The sequence below is a fragment of the Natator depressus genome, chromosome 20 (genome assembly GCF_965152275.1).
Source record: "Natator depressus isolate rNatDep1 chromosome 20, rNatDep2.hap1, whole genome shotgun sequence".
NCBI classification, from domain to species: Eukaryota; Metazoa; Chordata; order Testudines; family Cheloniidae; genus Natator; species Natator depressus.
Genome location: NC_134253.1, coordinates 3,637,419 through 3,654,909, shown reverse-complemented (window position 1 = coordinate 3,654,909; position 17,491 = coordinate 3,637,419). Strand labels below are relative to the sequence as shown.

General features: G+C 55.5%; 1 protein-coding gene across 1 annotated transcript in view; it reads left to right on the top strand.

The window, feature by feature from the left end:
• Positions 1 to 2,044: 2,044 nt before the first annotated feature.
• The window catches only part of DCTN2 (dynactin subunit 2), a 28,925-nt gene continuing 13,478 nt past the window's right edge, over positions 2,045 to 17,491 (top strand). Inside the window, exons 1-2 of the mRNA XM_074935130.1 lie at positions 2,045 to 2,169; positions 4,165 to 4,233. Of these exons, the coding sequence (XP_074791231.1) occupies positions 2,134 to 2,169; positions 4,165 to 4,233 (105 nt within the window). The 5' untranslated portion in view covers positions 2,045 to 2,133. The remainder of the gene's footprint in view (positions 2,170 to 4,164; positions 4,234 to 17,491) is intronic.

The window sequence follows — 17,491 nt, the reverse complement described above, 5'->3', positions numbered from 1 at the left end:
AAAAGGCAGGAAAGCGGGGCTCTGCATTGCAACCTCTACGCAGCTGTGGGAGGAATGTGTAGGGAGCTGGTGGTCTGAACTCCCAATTCTAGCAGCTTCTGCACTTCACCTCACTGCTTTGTCTTGGTACAGTCCAGCTCCCTCTGCCCCCATCCCAGGCCCCGCTGCCTGGTGGAGAGGGAGGGGACCAGATTGTTCTTTGTTTGCTTTCTAATATTGCAAGGCACTCCGGCACCACTGCTGCGGGGGGGGGGGGGGCAGGGGGTACGGTGCAAAAAAACCTGGAGTGAAAGAGGTCAGGGAGATTAGATTTGGGATCAGAAGGAACCAGCTGGAAAAGCCTTTCCTTCGGCTACAAAAGCAACCAATGAAGTAACCCCCACCTGCCTTGTGGCAGAGGGAAGGGTACCGGGCAAATGGGAGCGCAGATACCACAATGATTGATGGGTCCCGGGATAGATAGATGAGATGGGGGAGGTATGGGATAGACAGATTTGGGGTGGAGAGATGAGATAGATTTTGCCCCGGGACTGGCAGCAAGAGCTTGATGTCCAAAGAAGCAGAGCCTTGAGAACCCCAGTTGCAATCTGTGGGAGCCGCAGATGCAGAGTACAGCTGAGAATGGGGGTGCTGAGACCCACGGCGGGTACAATATCCAGCCCAGGCAGGCCTCTCCGAAGGGCCCAGTTCGAAGGCAGGCTCAGCCCCCTCTCCTCCACCCAGGCCCAGCACGGCAGCAGCTGGCAGCCTGGCACAATGACCGTCTCTGTAGGGGCCAGGCCGGGAGATGGTGCCACTGGTTCCAGGGTCAGTTTGGTGTAACAGGGTTTGGGGTGTTTTTCCGGGGGGAGGAAGGAGAGAACGGGGCCTTTGCAGGCGCCCCGGTGCCACAGCTGCTATTGCACGGGGGGCATCCCAATAAAGCTTCAATGTGGGTGGTGCTGAGCCCCACTTACACGGTGGTTCTCAGGGTGTGAATGCAGCCGCATTTCCCCCAGGTCCTGACAGCCTCCCCAGTCCCAATCTCCACCCCCTCACTGCCGCCCCCTCCTCAGATCCACCTCATGGCCCATCTCCAGCCAGCCCAGCCCAACCCCGGCCCATGCCAATCGCAGACCCCACATACATCCCAGGCCACAATCCTTTCCCAACTCCCCATTCTACACTCCCCAGCCCCACACCAACTTCCTTTCCTCTGCGCCTCATGGCCACCCTCCCCACACAGTCAAACTTTCTTTCCTAGCCCCACCTAATGCCCCTAAACCTTCTCCCCACCCCAATACCCGGCTTCCAAATACTGCACCTGTTACAGACCCCCTCCCCAAATCCTCCCTACACTATATACCCCCACCCAAACATACCTGTATCCCCAACCCACATGGCCCACACCCCCCTCTCCAGCCCTACACCAGCCCCATGGACCCCCCTCCAGCCCCACATACCCCCTTCAGCCCCACATCTCCCCCTCCCCACCCTACACCCCAGCCCCACATCTCCCCATCTCCAGAATCACACCCCAGCCCCACATACCCCCCTACATACCCACACCCCAGCCCCACATCTCCCCCTCCCCACCCTACACCCTAGCCCCACATCTCCCCATCCTCACAGCCCCAGCATCTCCCCCTCCAGCGCCACACCCCAGCCCCACATATCCCCATCTCCAGCCTCACACCCCAGCCCCACATACCCCCCTACAGCCCCACACCCCAGCCCCACATCTCCCCCTCTCCAGCCTCACACCCCAGCCCCAGGTCCCCCCCTACAGCCCCACATCTCCCCCTCTCCAGCCTCACATACCCCCCTACTGCCCCACACCCCAGCCCCATTTCTCCCCATCTCCAGCCTCACACCCCAGCCCTACATACCCCCCTCCAGACCCACACCTCCCCCTCCCCACCCTACACCCTAGCCCCACACCTCCCCATCTCCAGCCTCCCAGCCCCAGCCCCAGCCCCACATCTCCCCCCTCCAGCCCCACATCCGCCCCCAGACTACAACTCCCAGGCTGCCCCGCGCGGCCGGGATCTCGTCGGCCCCCGCCCTCCTCTGACGCTCTCGCGAGATTGGCGGCTCCTCCCTGAGTCCCGGCCCCGGCGACTCCCGTTCAGGCCCCGACCCGGCCCCGCCGCCATGGCCGAGCCCAAGTACGCGGAGCTGCCCGGCATCGTGAGTGCGGGGGGGTCACTCAGGGGGGCTGCGGGGGGTAACTTGGGGGGTTTGGGTGATTGGGGGGGCTGGGGAGGTTAGGGTGGGGTAACTGGGGGGTGAGGGGGGTAACTGGGGCTGGGGGGGTGATTGGGGGCTGGGGGGGCAAGGGGGTAACGGGGGGGAAGGGGTGGTTGGGGAAGTGAGGATGGGGTAACTGGGGGGGTGGGGGCTGGGGAGGTTAGGGTGGGGGTAACGGGGTGAGGGGGGTAACGGGGTGAGGGGGCTGGGGGGTGAGGGGGGTAACGGGGGGAAGGGGTGGTTGGGGAAGTGAGGGTGGGGTAACTGGGGGGAAGGGGTGGTTGGGGGGGCTATGGGGGGAGGGGTCACTTCTGTCTCTGGAGCCCCCTGTGTTGCTGGGTTCTCCCCGCCGCCCCCCCCGGGCTGGGGGGGGATTCCCGAATGGGGCGTTGTGGTTTGATGCGAGTGAGGGGGTGAAGTCCCAGCCCAGCTCCCCCCAGGGCGGTGCTGGCCCGGGCGCTGCTCTGTCTCGTTCTCACGGGGCCCAGCACTTCCCCGGCACCTGATTTCCCAGCCCCCCCCACGCCAGGCTCTGGGGCTTCCCACCTTTCTCCTGGGAGCTGGTTTCCTGGGTTTCCCTTCCCACCCCCCGAAATGTCGGCGCTCGCGGTTCCTGCTCTGGCGTTTCGGCGAGTCCTTTGTACGAGGTAAATGGACCCTGAGCAGCTGCAGCGGGTTCCACCGCTCGTCAGGGAGGCGGGGTGGACACACGGCTAGAGCACTGGACTGGGACCCAGGAGACTGCCCCTCTGTGCCTCAGTTTCCCCATCTGTACAATGGGGATAGCGACCCGGCCCTCCTTTGCAAAGTGCTTTGAGGTTTCTGGATGAAAAGCGCTGGATGACCGCTAGGGACTGCTGTCTGCAGAGACACGTACGGAACTGCTGGCGTTGCTTAGTCTAGCTCTGGGGTGATGTTGTCATGGGGTGTGGAAAATAGGAATCTGTTTCTAAGATGTTTGTCATGCAAATCTGCATGTCCTTGTTATAGGGTTACATGCCCTCTAACTAAGGCCTGATGGGGATGTGTCTGTCATTTGGGTTAGCCCAAACTTCAGAACGTGCACAGATTAATGATTGGCCATGCCAGGCACCAGCTCGCACAGTTGAGGTCTTTCCCCAAAATGTTAGGAACTGTTTCCCTTTGTGAAGGAAGCAACGTACTTCCTGGATGTTCAATACCCCCACAACCCACCTTTTAAGATCCATGGGTCCTACACGTGCCCATCACAACGTGTGCTGTTCCTCGCCCAGTGCACCAAATGTCCCTCTGTGGGTGAAACGACACAATCACTATGCTCTTGAATGAACTCGCCCAGAAAAATGATGAAAGACTCGCACGTGGGTGAACACTTTTCCCCAAAGCGATCACTCCATATCTGACCTCTCAGGCCTCGTCCTTGAAGGAAACTTGCACAGCATCTGCAAATGAAGAGCCTGGAGCTCAAATTCATAACTTTGCTAGACACTAAAAATCATGAACTTAATAGAGACACTGGATCTATGGCTTATTACAACAGTCTATAACCCACTAGCCTCCCCACTCCCCCCCCCCCCCCCGGATTTTTCTATTTCTATGGGGTCTTAACTGGCCACTTCACCTTGAGTGGTCCCTTGAAATATGTGTTAACAGCTTGTGCTAAACAAGCTGTTCCACCTTGTATTTAGCTGTGACTCTCTGACTACATTTCCCAGACCTGAAGAAGAGCTCTGTGTAAGCTCAAAAGCTTTTCTCTCCCACCAACAGATGTTGGTCCAATACAAGAGATTATCTTACCCGCCTTGTCTCTCTAATATACTTCCTGGAAGCAGACGTGTTCTCTGTGCACCTGGCGGTGTGAGGCGGGCACTCACTTTGGATGCTATTCTTTGCAATAAGAGATGCGTCTGCCCAGAACTGCCAGCTGTCCTCACTATAATGCATTTGTGCTTCTAGGCCAGGAACGAGCCAGATGTTTACGAGACTAGCGATCTCCCAGAAGACGACCAGGCGGAGTTTGATGCGGTAAGGTTGTGTGGAATGCAACAGCTTTCTGACTAGCGTTGTGGTTAGAGGACAGTGATAAATGGGTGTGCCAATCCCAAATCATTTCCAAAGCTGCTTTTGCCCAAATGACTTGCATAACTGTACCGTACTGGGCGTAAACTCCAGCAGATCTGGGTAGCAGAAAGCTTCATAAAATGGTACTGTTTTCAGAATAGTTCCTAGCAAGGAAGGTGCGACAGCCCTCTTCTAGAAATGCTGCCCCCATAAACATCTATTAAATTCTATTCCTGGCCTTTTCATCATCCCAAAGGAGAACTTGTGTAAGGCTTTGGGGAAGGAAATCTCTGAAGAGGCCCTTTGCTTTTTTTCATCACTTTCTTTTGAACTGAAATTGGGTCTAGTGGCAACTGGAGAGATTATCTGCTTTAAATACAGTTGAGCTTGGTAGTCAGAAAGGGACTGTTCTCCCTTTGATGTGAGGTGCTCACCACGTTTGTTTGCTTAAATGCAAGATATTGGGGTAGGAGTGGGTTAAAATCAGATGACCTCTTGGCATTTTATTTTCAAACTACAAATATATATTTGGGGCATCCTGGAACTCTGTTCTATTAAATATGCCATTGGGCATTCCTTGCCAGGCATAACACCAAAGAGATATGGCTTTTCTTGTAGCTAGTAAAGCAAATTTGGTTCCTGTACATTCAGCAGTCTGGCTCTGGCTGTATGCCCTAGGGGTTTGGGCAAAAAATCAAACCAAAACCCCACTGTTGCTAACACTGGGGAAGTCTCAGTGTAGGCCAGGCTTCTGTGACTGCTGACACTTTAAACACCTTCTTGTCTAACTGCCCAGCGCCAGGGCTAAGCAACACGGTATTAAACAGGGAGGCAGGCTCTGTCAGTGCTCCTGGCGTTGCTTCCTCGAATGGAAAATGTTTCCCAAAAGCCCTGATGTAGATGAGGCTTTGAGGACGAGAAATGACAACTGGCCACACCCTGTCCCGATTACAGTGAGCTCCCTTTCTGATAGGAGAGCAGCTCTGACACTGCCAACCCGTTTTTCAGTGATACCTCATGCAGCTGTGGCCCCCTCTCCTGGGCCCAAGGAAATCCACACCTTGGATTTGTAGCCTGCATGAGGCTGCCCAGGGGAAAATGCCGACGCCGACTGAAAGTGTCCATTAAACTCTCAGTGTTTGTGTCTTGCACCTAGTTTGGCCAGAGCAAATTGTAAAAGCAAACTGTCTAACATCTGATTGCTGTGGGGAGCGCAGGGTCTGTTTATCCTTCTGCGGGAGCCGTGCTCAGCCGGGGAATTGCAGAAGGTACATGAGCCTCATGGTGCGTTTTCGGGGGTGGGGATTTGTGGAATAAAACGCTCAGGAAATGCAGGCTGCAGGCACTGAGGGAACAATAAAACCCTCAGGGTTTTGTCCTGCAGGATGTAAAGCATCTCAAAATAGCAGCAGGAATGGGAGTGCCCCGGAGACAGTCTCATTAACTGGGCATGGTCGGTGCTGGGGTTGCAGGCTGAGCTTCTGTGCACCACTTTGAAATTCTACTCCCATCATGCTGGCTGCTTGCCAGGAACAGCTTCCCTTGCCCCAGCTGTGTGCTGAAGGTGAGGAAAGGAGCAGTGAAAGCCAGCGCTGAGTGGTGGCTTTGCCTTTGTCATCCCTGCTGCGGTGACAAGTGCTCAGATCAACGCTCAGGTACCGTGGGGTGGGGCAGATCCACCCTGTTGGAAATGAGAGGCTGGGGGCAGCCTGGGATGTGGGGGCAGGTCACTGGGCCTCAGTTTTCCCAGCTGTAAAATGGAAATGATCCTTTCCCACCGCCCAGGGTAATGTTTACAAAATGCTTTGCAATCCTCTGGAGATAGGCGCCTTCCAAAGCGCACTTGCTAGCTGGAGAGAGAATGGGTGAATTTCCCTGGCTGAGCAAGGACTAATATCATGCGGGTGATTTATCGTGACATATCGCCAGCTGGGAGTTCAATGTTCTTTTTAGCGCTCTGCCCTGCTTTCAAAGTCCTTTTCCTCCCAAGTCTCAGGCCTCTGGGTCGGAAGCCTTTAGCAGGGCATGGTTTAGTCAAGGAGTAGCCGCCATAGCATGGCCTAAGGGTTGTGGCATCTTGTTGCGGCCCGGAGCTGTCACATGTCGGCTCTGGCGCACGGACAAGCGTGAGAAGGATTACGGTCTCTAGCATTTGGAATCTTGCTGGCGTTTCCGGTGCAAATGACTAGACCAGGAACTGGGAGAACATCGCCTGCCTTTGATTGAAAACGAGTTGAAAAGCAGCAACCCAAGTTGGAGTCACTTCTGCAACAAATCTGGAAAGTAGGTCAGGACTTGGGGGAGACGTGGGTCTTTCCGCTTGAATCAGCGTCAAGGGTTTGGCTGATTCACAGGAGCAGGCAGAAGGGGCGTTAAAAGAATGTTCTCCAAAGTGGGGGTGGGAACGCGAACACCCTGAGCGGCCGCGTTCTGTAGCACCCACAAGGAAGCTAGCGGGTTCCCTTCTCTGAGCTCTTGTGGCCTACCTGAGGGTCTAACGTAAGCAGGAAAGAGGAGCCGCGAGGACAAGGCTGGCTTTCAGATACGTGGTACCGGTGGGAAACGAAAGAGTGTGCGCATCTTAGCACGTGTGTGCACGCACACCCTCCATCAGCCTCCTGCGTAACGAACCGCTTCCATCATCCAGTCAGAGCTGTAGCTTTCGCAGTTCATCGTGTTCCCCGCGATGCCCTTCCCACTTCCTCCAGCTCGTTCTTGGATCTCTGCAATGAAGGGATCCCGCTTAGGAGTCTGGTCGATTGCCTCTTTGCTCTGACATAGCACAAAGGCTTCCCCCTTCCTTCGGTTCAGGGCTGTCCTACCATCTTCTCGGGCTGCGACTCATTCCCCTTCGATCACGTACACTGAACGCAGGTGCTGTTGGACCCCACAGCAAAGCCTTTAGACTCTCAGTCAGATGCCCCTCTTGCTTAGCCCGACTCTTTGCTACTCTGTTGTGCTGGGATTTCCTTGAGCCCTGGGGTCCGTGTGGCTTACGGGGGCAGCACTGAAGAAGCCCTGTCTGTGTGCATGCCAGGTTACATGGCAGTCAGGTGAATGGGAGCTGTGGGTGCCCAGAAAGGTGTCCCCTCGTTGATTTTGTCGCTCGCCTTTGGTGAGAGGGTTTGAGTCACTTGGGCTTTCTCTGGTCAGCATGTTCTGCAGTGAGGCTCCAGATGGCAGTGCCATTGCAGGGTGGCTGGGAGCTGGCTTGGCTTGGCACACTCAGTTATCATTAGCCTACCTGCGTGGTGCGGTGTTCAGCAGTGTGGTACCAGTGTCTGTGTTTGTGTGTGGAGCTCTGGATTGCTGCTAGCATGTTAGCTGTTTGAGTTGGCGCAGTCAGGAGACCAGGGTCAATGATGGTGTAAACTCACCACGCGTCTGGAGGCTGGTCAGAAACCAGGCGAGTGAAATACCGAGCAGGCCCCGACACTGCTCTGTACCCAATGTGCGGGGCAGGCAATTCCTCGGCAATCCATGGCTGTCCAGCTGCCCCGGACCTGTCACACGATCCTACTAGAGAGCAGGATTTCACCAAAAGAAACGGCCCGCTTCTCCCAGGTTCCCTCTGCCGTGCTGCGTGCGAAGCTGGCGCAGAAGGGCACGGTTCAGATGCTGGCCCATGTGTGATGGCTGTTTTCCCAGGCCTGCTGCTTCGCACCCGGGCACATCCCCGTTGTAAAGCACTCACAGAGCTCTGCTGTTTTCTCTGAATTGGAAACTTCCCACATAAAAGCACAGCAGTTTTGTGCCGTCTCTCGCCCCGCCTGGGTCACTGCCTTGCTGTCGAGGCCTTCAGAAGCTGGGACTGAGACCACGCCCCATTGGGTGTCCCCACCTCTCTTTAATGGCCTCCTGCCTATAGCCAATTTGCCTCCATACTAACGAGGTCTCCCGTAGCCTGCCCTATGGGGGCTAAAGCTAAGCCTGTGCCCAGCCCCACGTCCCGTTCCAGGTAAGCCGTGGGAGATGCTAGTCTGCCCTGAGAGCTGAGTCATTGTCACGCTGAGCCTCACTGGCCTAGAGGGAGCTCCACACAGGGACTGGTTGTGCTAATAACATAGGAATAATCTGACTATGGACCCAACCCTTGCACTGTAGAATAGAGACCTGACTTGTAAATTACACACTGTTATTAAAACAACACAAGCTCAGATGTTTCTGCCCAAACCCAGGGCTAGTGGCTTGTTTTTACCCTGAAGAGGACCGTTTTTATATTAGTTTCTATGTAGCTTTTAATTGGCTTATGAAATTCATTTTCCTGGCAGCATAATCTGATCCAGCCTCCATGTGTTACTCCTGCTGCAGCGGGGATAATTTGGTTTTTAATTGCTAAGTCTAATGTACTTTTCTCCAAGATGATCCTTCCCAGAACAAGCTACTACGGGCCTTTTGCTGGCCTCGCCGCTGGCAAGGTTTGGTGGTTTGCCGTGGGAATGGAACAATCTTGTGAAGCTTGGCCATGGTGCTGGCTCGTCATTTTACATCTCTCTAGTGCAGATTGTGAAGTGCTACCGCTCACAGATCTCTCCAGTTATACAGCGGGCAATAAGGATCCCCACGAACAACTCATTCATCCTGAACAAACCTAAACACAGAACCTAAAACAAAACTAGCTCCACTGACCAGAGGAGCAAATTCTGCCCTGGGTTAAAGACCCGTGTTCAGTCTCATTGACGCCAGTGGGGTTGCACGGATGTAACTGGGGGCAGAATTGGAACCAAATGCTGCTCTTGCCCCTGTGCCGAGAGACTGCCTGAAGCGTGGGGCTTCCTTGCACTGGTGCTCTATGCTCCAGGCTCTTCCTGGCTGCAGGAGTTAAGTCCCCAGCCCCCACAGGCAAGACATGCTTGACTCTGAAGCGTTTGGGCTGCTTTTATCCTTAGGAGCAGGTGCATGTTCTTCTGAGCTCCAGACTTGCAGTTACAGCCCAGAGGTTTTAGAGCACTGATGCCTTGTTCACGTTCTTCCGTCTCACCTTACCCATTTTGAGCCCCGCATGCATGTTACCCAGAGTGCTGCAGAGCTGGTCTCTTGGTAAATAGATCTTCCGAGGATGGTTCTAGCTACCTCTGGACCTGAAAGCTGCAACGATATTGCTGAGAAGAGCAAAGATCTAGATCTTGGTTCGGTGGAATTGTATTTCTGCCAGCCCTTGAAACCGATTTCAGCCCCATGTTCTAAATGATATTCCAAACCCGGGAGCCTGAGCAGCATGTGCGGACATGAGACACCTCTTTCTCCGTATGAATCCAGGGCCATCGACAGGATTAACTTGGCAGTATCTAATGCAGCAACACATGCTGGCATGCTCTACGGTGTTTTTATTATTATTCTCTGCTTGAAGGGCTTAAAAGAGAGACTAGATTTAAAAAAAACAATCCGTGTTTAACTCAATTTAAAATGAATTGCCCCAGGTTGAATTGCCACAGACAGTGTCTGAATTGGGGACTTTCGGCTAGCTTAGGTTTTTTTCCTCCCTTGCCAGCAACATATTAATGCAAACAGCAGCCTCTGCCCAAGCTAATTGGTAGCAGCTGCTGTGAGCTCTGTGTGCCCGGAATGGCACCCTGGCCTGCCTGCTTCAGAGAAACCAGCAGCAGCCTTGCTTCTCTGGGCGTGTGCGGGGCTTCTGTGACTGGCGTCTTCTAATGGCAACATGAATTAATTATGCTGAAGAATTTCCAGTTGCCTCCCTAGCTAGTGCACTTCGGGTATTGCAGTGAGTGCTCTTCGAGCGCAGACCGTAGGGCGGGGCTGCCACGCCTGCGCTCTCCCTGCAGCTCCTCAGACAACCCCTCCCGTTCTGGGGTACCGGCTAATACTGCTTTATTGTGTTGATTTACTGTTGCGCAGTTGAACTTACCTGAGTTTTCCTAATGCTCTTCCCCCCCTGCCTTTTCACTACCTTGCCTGGATTCTAGTTTGCACAAGTAAGACCATTACAACGCTTCTCTTTTGCATGCTTTGGAATTTGATTTTGCATGCCGATAAATCTGCACCGTGCTTTGTTGTGAATGTAGCTAAGAGTTTTAAATCCCAGTAATTAGCCTCCCCCCTCCCTGCAACTTGTTGAACTCATGGGGGGCCTGATTTCAAGATGATTGTTGGCTGAATCAAGGTATGGGTTTGAAATTGGTGTGTGGCCCAGGGCAGTGTTCTCTCTCCTCGCACTGAGGCATGTAGCCAGAGCAGAGGAAAACAAGGGATTGGACATTGGTTTTAGTAGGAGGAAGGTTTGGTTAGCAGGGATTCGTCGCTGGGAGTGGGAAGAACAAAAGAGGTACCTAAATCCAGGCTAATGCGCCCAAACGGTGCCCTGCTGAGGGCTCTGCTGTCTGCTTGGCAGGTGCCCCAGGGTAACTGGCATGAAATGGATCAGACTCACTGTCCTGCTCTAATTAATACAAAGGGGTGTGCAGGTCCCAGAATGCAATGCAGCCTTTCAAAGATGGCACCCAGCTAGCCCAGGTCCCAGAATGCAATGCAGCCTTTCAAAGATGGCACCCACTCTAGCCCAGGTCCCCCTCCGTCTCCTGCCATGGATACTGCAGCCTCCTCTTTTCGGACACCTGCACCCTCCCAGAACGCTTCTCCTCCCGGCTGTCACAGAGTCCCCGGGGGATGCTCTGGAACTGCTCTCCATGAAGCCAGTCAGGACTCTGGGGAAGTCTTTCTGTGAGCAGCCTGTCTTCAGGACACACAGCTCACACAGCTTCCACCTTCCTGGGTCTGATCTCGGAGCATTCAGCATCCTCTGCCCCTCCGTGCGCTTCCCACAGCGAGTCCGCTCAGGTGGGGCTCCTGAGGGTCCTTCCCCCCCAACTTCGCAGTCAGATGTGACTCTCAGCCAGCCAGTAAAACAGAGGTTTATTAAACAACAGGAACATGGTCTAAAACAGAGTTTGTAGGCGCAGAGAACAGGACCCCTCAGCTGGGTCCATTTTGGGGGGCAGTGAGCCAGACAACCCCATCTGCCCTTCACTCCATGTCCCAGCCAGCCCCAAATTGAAACTCCCTCCAGCCCCTCCTCCTCTGGGCTTTGTCCCTTTCCGGGGCCAGGAGGGCACCTGATTCCTTTGTTCTCCAACCCTTTAGCTCTCACCTTGCAGGGGGGAAGGGCCCAGGCCATCAGTTGCCAGGAAACAGGGTGTTGGCCATTCTCTGTGTCCAGACCCCTGCACACACCTGCCCTCTAGGGCGCTGCAATGATCATACACCCTTACCCCACCACCTAGATACTTAAGAACTGCTTAGGGGAAACTGAGGCACCCCCACACTATTCAGAGGAACCATTAAGAACAGTCCCACTTTGTCACATCTCTCCCCCCTTTGAGATCGAACTGAGCGGGGTCACTTTAGCCAGTGACCTGGGGAAGTTCAAAGCCACCAACGTTCCCATGGATGCCCCAGCATCTCTCCCATTCCTTGGTAGGAGTTACACCAGGCCCTTCCAGTTTCAAGCCCTCCCTTAGGTCGGGGGTGGTCGATAGCACTCGCAGGCCGCATGTGGGAAGGTTTATGCGGCCCGTGCCCTTTGGCCACCCCCAAAACCCCAGGGGGTCAAACTGGGATCGGGTATTCTCCCCAACAAGCTGGCCAAACACAGCCACTTGGTTATAGGACTGTTTAACTTTCTTAACAGCTTTCACTCCATCTGAGACCTTCTCAAAGCTATCCACACTGGGTCTTTCAACAGGACAGTCAGTGGATCCATTCACGACAGAAAATTTCTGGCTGTTAGGACCTGAAACTTTCTTGATTAAATCACTTTCACACCCTTCAGTGGCAGTAAACTGCTTGCAAAGACTCCATGAGGATTCCTTTCCCTAGGGCTTTTCTATGCAACAATTCACCCCTCACAGAAATTCTGCCCTTACCCTCTTTACCTAGGGCTTGCTCTAGAGGAACACGTTCCTGAGCAACAACAGACTCTTTCTGGGTCTCCCTTACATCCAGAATTACCTCTGGCCCATCTGGCGGATTCCTACACAATCCCCTTTCAGGCAAACTGACAGACTTCCTAGATAAAAGGTCAGAAGCCTTCTCCTTCCCTTTGCCACACACAAGTTCAGGAATCTTTTCCTTCTTGCTACAGGTTTCCACACCCTCCATAGGTAACACAATCACACCACCTTCATGCTCTCCTTGTGCCCTGGCTAGGATCTCACCCTGATTGGACAGAGTTGCGACACCCTTTCCCAACCACACACTAGCAACAGGCAAAATACAAGCACCAGAATTGTCTGGTCTCTGGGATTTTACATAGACACTAACTGGATGCGACCTAGTTACAGGGCCATTCTCCCGAGCAGACACAAACCCTTCCTGGGCTTCAGCTGAATCCAGAACAAACTCTGAGACAACTGCACTGTTCTCAACCATCAGAGGCTGAAAGGCCCCTTCTGTCTGCTCCACAGACAAAGAAGAGCCGGACACACTTTCTCCTTTCCCAGACACACAGCTTGGGATCTCATTCCCCTTGTCTCAGCACACAAGGCTGGTCACAGACAACTGCTTGGAGATCAGGGTAGCTCCCTCCATAGGCAAGTCAATACCCCTGACAGACACAGGCACGTTTCCTTCCCTGTCACACTTCTCCACCCAGCTAACAGGTAAGGTCCAGGGACACTCATCTTCCACTCTCCTCGCCTTCCCACCCTGCTGACTAGACACAGGGATCAGCTCACAAGGCTGCCTAGGCTCATCCAAACTTTCCTTACCAAGCACCTTGCCACTCCCAACAGATCCCCTGCCCTGCCTGTGTCTCCCCCCACTCAGCTGGGGTCTCAGCTCCCACTGTGCTCAGTGCTGCCCTTGCTGTCCCAGTGGGGGTAGGCAGCGAGCTCGCTGCTTTCCTCACTGCATCAGAGCCAGCCTGAGCCCCAGCTCGGGTGTGCAAGGGGGCGGGGAGCATCTCTCTGACCCACCCAGCCCCAGGGGTCTGCTTACAGGCAGGCAGGTAGCCTGAGCCTAGCTGCTCCTCCCCCCTGCCAGCCAGGTCATCTGCATTTTCACTGACCATTTCCCTCTCCACTGATTGGTTCCCTGGATTCAAATTCAAACCCTTGGCAGTTACCGGAGCAGGGCCTGGATCCTGTCCCAAAGAGACACAGTCACCCCCCAACAGGGTCTCGCAGCTGGTGTCCTGGAGAACCCCAATGACCATCCAGCCCCACCCCTCCTGGGTCTGCACAGGGATCTGGGCCATAGGCAGGGTGAGGGGCATCGTCCCTGGGACCCTCATCCAGCTCACACAGCCCCTCAGCATCTGAGACTGCACCACCCGGGGCCTGACAACAGTTTTCTCTGTCCCAGGATCTCGCCACCCCAGGAATGTCTCCCCATTGACCATCACCTTCTGCTCCCACTGAGGGTCCGAGGGGCCCGACCGCAGGGAACTCCACACAGACATATAGGTTGGGACCAGGAGTGGGAGCCTGTCCACCTCCCCACCCATCTGGCTGACGGAGTCTATGGCCTTGGGACCCAGCAAGGGAGCTAGACACCGGGGCTTTTCCGCAGGGTCCCCCTGGTTCAAATCACCAGCCTGCTCAAAGGCAGTGAGGTGGCATCCACATCCCCCCCTCCTTAACTGGGGCAACAATATACTCTCGAGGTTCCCTGCGGAACTGGCCCCCCGGGGTCTATCCCCACTCATCCCGGGGAGGTCCCCTAGGCCTCTCCGCTCCCCCACCGCCAGCTCATGCTGCTGCTGCTTCTGCAGCTCTTTCTCGGGCTCTCACAGTCCTCTTGCTCTCTCGGACTCAGCTCCGGTCCATCCATCTCCGATCCCCGGATGGGGAACCTGATCGTGAAGACCCTCGTCTGGTCGGGGACAGGAGTCTTGGGGATGCCTGGCTACCGCTCCAGCTGCTCCCAGATCCTGCTGTAGCCCCAGTTGGGGTCAGGAATCTGCGGTCATCCTCCTCCAGCTGCACGATTAACTGTGCTTTGGTGAACTTTCCAATGCTCAACCCTCTCTTTCTGCACAGGGTTACAATGTCCTTCTTCAGGAGACGGTGACAGGCCATCACTCCGCTCTTCCCAAGTTGTTGTGGACTCACAGGCCTGTGTGCTCTCAGCTCCCCACGGTCTCCAGGGAGAACCCCTAGTGTGCCAGCCCTTCTCAAGGTCACCACCTCTTTGCCAGGGTCGAGCTGCAGACTCCTCCGCCCCTGGGACCGCTTGCTGCAATCCCCCGGGGGACCCTGTTACTGCAAAAGTCCTTCTCTGTGGTCACACACTCCCAGGGGTTAACCGCTTGGTGAAACCGACTCTCTCTGAATCTTCAGCACGCCTGGTCCCCGTCAATCCCCCTTCGTTTTACTGCTCCCTGGTCACTTACTGCAGGAAGCGCCGTCCACGGGGTGCAGTAGATCATACCGCTGCCACCAGTTGTCACAGAGTCCCTGGGCGATGCTCTGGAACTGCTCCCCATGAAGCCAGTCAGGACTCTGGGGAAGTCTCCTGTCTGTGAGCAGACTGTCTGCAGGACACACAGCTCACACAGCTTCCACCTTCCTGGGTCTGACCTTGGAGCATTCAGCATCCTCTGCCCCTCCGTGCGCTTCCCACAGCGAGTCCGCTCAGGTGGGGCTCCTGAGGGTCCTTCCCCCCCAACTTCGCAGTCAGATGTGACTCTCAGCCAGCCAGTAAAACAGAGGTTTATTAAACAACAGGAACATGGTCTAAAACAGAGTTTGTAGGCGCAGAGAACGGGACCCCTCAGCTGGGTCCATTTTGGGGGGCAGTGAGCCAGACAACCCCATCTGCCCTTCACTCCATGTCCCAGCCAGCCCCAAATTGAAACTCCCTCCAGCCCCTCCTCCTCTGGGCTTCGTCCCTTTCCCAGGCCAGGAGGGCACCTGATTCCTTTGTTCTCCAACCCTTTAGCTCTCACCTTGCAGGGGGGAAGGGCCCAGGCCATCACTTGCCAGGAAACAGGGTGTCGGCCATTCTCTGTGTCCAGACCCCTGCACACACCTGCCCTCTAGGGCACTGCAATGATCGTACACCCTTATCCCACTCCCTAGAGACTTAAGAACTGCATGGGGAAACTGAGGCACCCCCACACTATTCAGAGGAACCATTAAGAACAGTCCCACTTTGTCACACCGACCATGCAAACTAACCATCTTCCTTGCCTGGGGATCGGGCCATGTGGCCCCCCTCCCCCCGAGATTTCCCACTGGCCCACCCTTCAATTCAGCGAGTTCAAGCTTCTCAGCACTAAACGCCCTGGATTGTCTCCCCGCCCTCACTTATCTGGTCTGGTCTCCTCCTGCTTCCCTCCTGGCTACCCCGCCAAAGTGCCCTCTCCTCCTTTAAACCCCTCTGCTGCCATACTGCGTCCCTGAACGCACACTGGCCGGGCGCTAGCCCTCACCCCGTAGCCCCGACGGCTGTGTGCTAGCCCTCTCCACATGATCCCAACAGCCGACGGCTGCTGTCCCCGGCCAGCCGCTAGCCCGCGCCAGGTCAGCCTACGGCTGCTGTTCATGGCTTTCCTCATCCTAGCCCCTCGGTTGGTAAGATGCTTGGGGCTTGGCTCACAGCTGTCTGTGTCGGGAGGCAGCTGGGCAATGTTATGACGACACAACCAGGCTGCTTGGGTCAAGCTGTAACGTGGCGTGCTGGGACCTGGAGCCTGCTTCACTGTTCAAGGCGAAGGCTGTTGTCTGGCAACACGGTGATAGAGAACAAAAAACCACCTAGAAATCCCGTCTTCTGGTGAAACAAATCAGACTGAGGCCTACTTAACAATTCTTCTGCTCTCCGGTCACTGCTGTGGGGAGCCCAGGGTGACAGCTCGGGCAGGACACAGGGTCTGTCCTCAATTTGTAATCCTTGAAAGTGGCCCGCTGGGGTCTGTGACAGCCCCATGTTGGGGGTGGTTCCTGCTGAGCGAAAAGGACCACCCTGTGTTTCTTTCTGAGGGGCCTGCATTACGATCAGAATGAACCATCAATCCGACGGTTTAATGACATCCAGCGAAGGGATTAGTGTAACTTCTAGCCTGTGAAATGAGCAGCGCTGGACCCTGTGTATCCCGACACGCCCCGTCTGGACGCCCCAATCTATGGGGGAATCATCTGAATGATTGAGGTGCCGTATGAGGCCTGCTTTCACGGGCAGCGCTTTCCAATCCGTTGACTGCTCTGTTTTAATGGCGATTGTCTTTCCCGGTGAGTAAGTTCCAGCCCAGCTGCAGGCTGGGTGGTCGGTGCTGGAGGGACGCTCTGGAGGTAAAAAGCAAATGCATCCTTTTGGACTAGCTTTTGCTTTCATTTTCACCCAGGAGCAATCTCGCCCCGAGGAGGAGAAATGGTGCTCTTAATCCCTTCCTCCCCTGAGAAATGGCTCGCGGTCCTTCGCTTTGTTCCACACCGGTTGGGTGTAAACGCTGCTCTCCCTGCGGCCTTTCCCGCACCGCCATTGGGGTGGCTCCTGGCCTTTGTCTAGAAGTGGCTGGTGTTTCTCCATGTCATCTCCACGATCCCGTGAGCCTGTGTTGCTCTGGCCTCAGGAAGAAGGTGCCGAAGCATTAGGCAGACGACAGGCACAAAGCGCCCCAGCGTTTGGCTGTAGGTGCCACAGAGCCGGGCGGTCCCTGGAATTGACAGGCTACGCTTACTCCCCAAGTATCCGTGTGCACAGCCCTGCACACGCACCGGCAGGGCGTCTCCTGCACGGATCTTGTTGTTCCAGTGGATCTTTACAACTAAAACCCCTCGCCCCCACCCCCAAACCCCCTCCAGACGGTAGCCACTGATTCTGGGAGACAGTCTGGTCTGCTGGTTAGAACAGCTGGGCCCGGGTGCTGGGTTCTGTTCACAGCTCTCGGACTGTGTGACTGTAGGCAACTCGGCGCTCCTCTTCACACCTCCCTCCATTATCCCCACGGGACAGTCCTCTGCCATAACACGGCCCGAGAGCCTCCGCTGGCAAGGGCTCGGGGGGGTCGGGTCTTGTGTCCATCACACCTGAGCTCGGTAGTTGCTGGCGTGTTACCTCTGGGGAGGGCTTGGGGGCGACGGCCTGAGGGGAAGGTGCGCAAGTCGGGGGTGGGCCAAAACACCCTGCAAAAGGTGCCTCGGGGGCACCTCTGATTAGCTTGCTGGAAGCTGGAGCCTTTGTTCCCAGTTCCTCAGTGGACGGGGTCTCGGCATGGTCCCCACCCTGCAAAGGGCCCCAGATGCCAGGTGGAACGACCCTA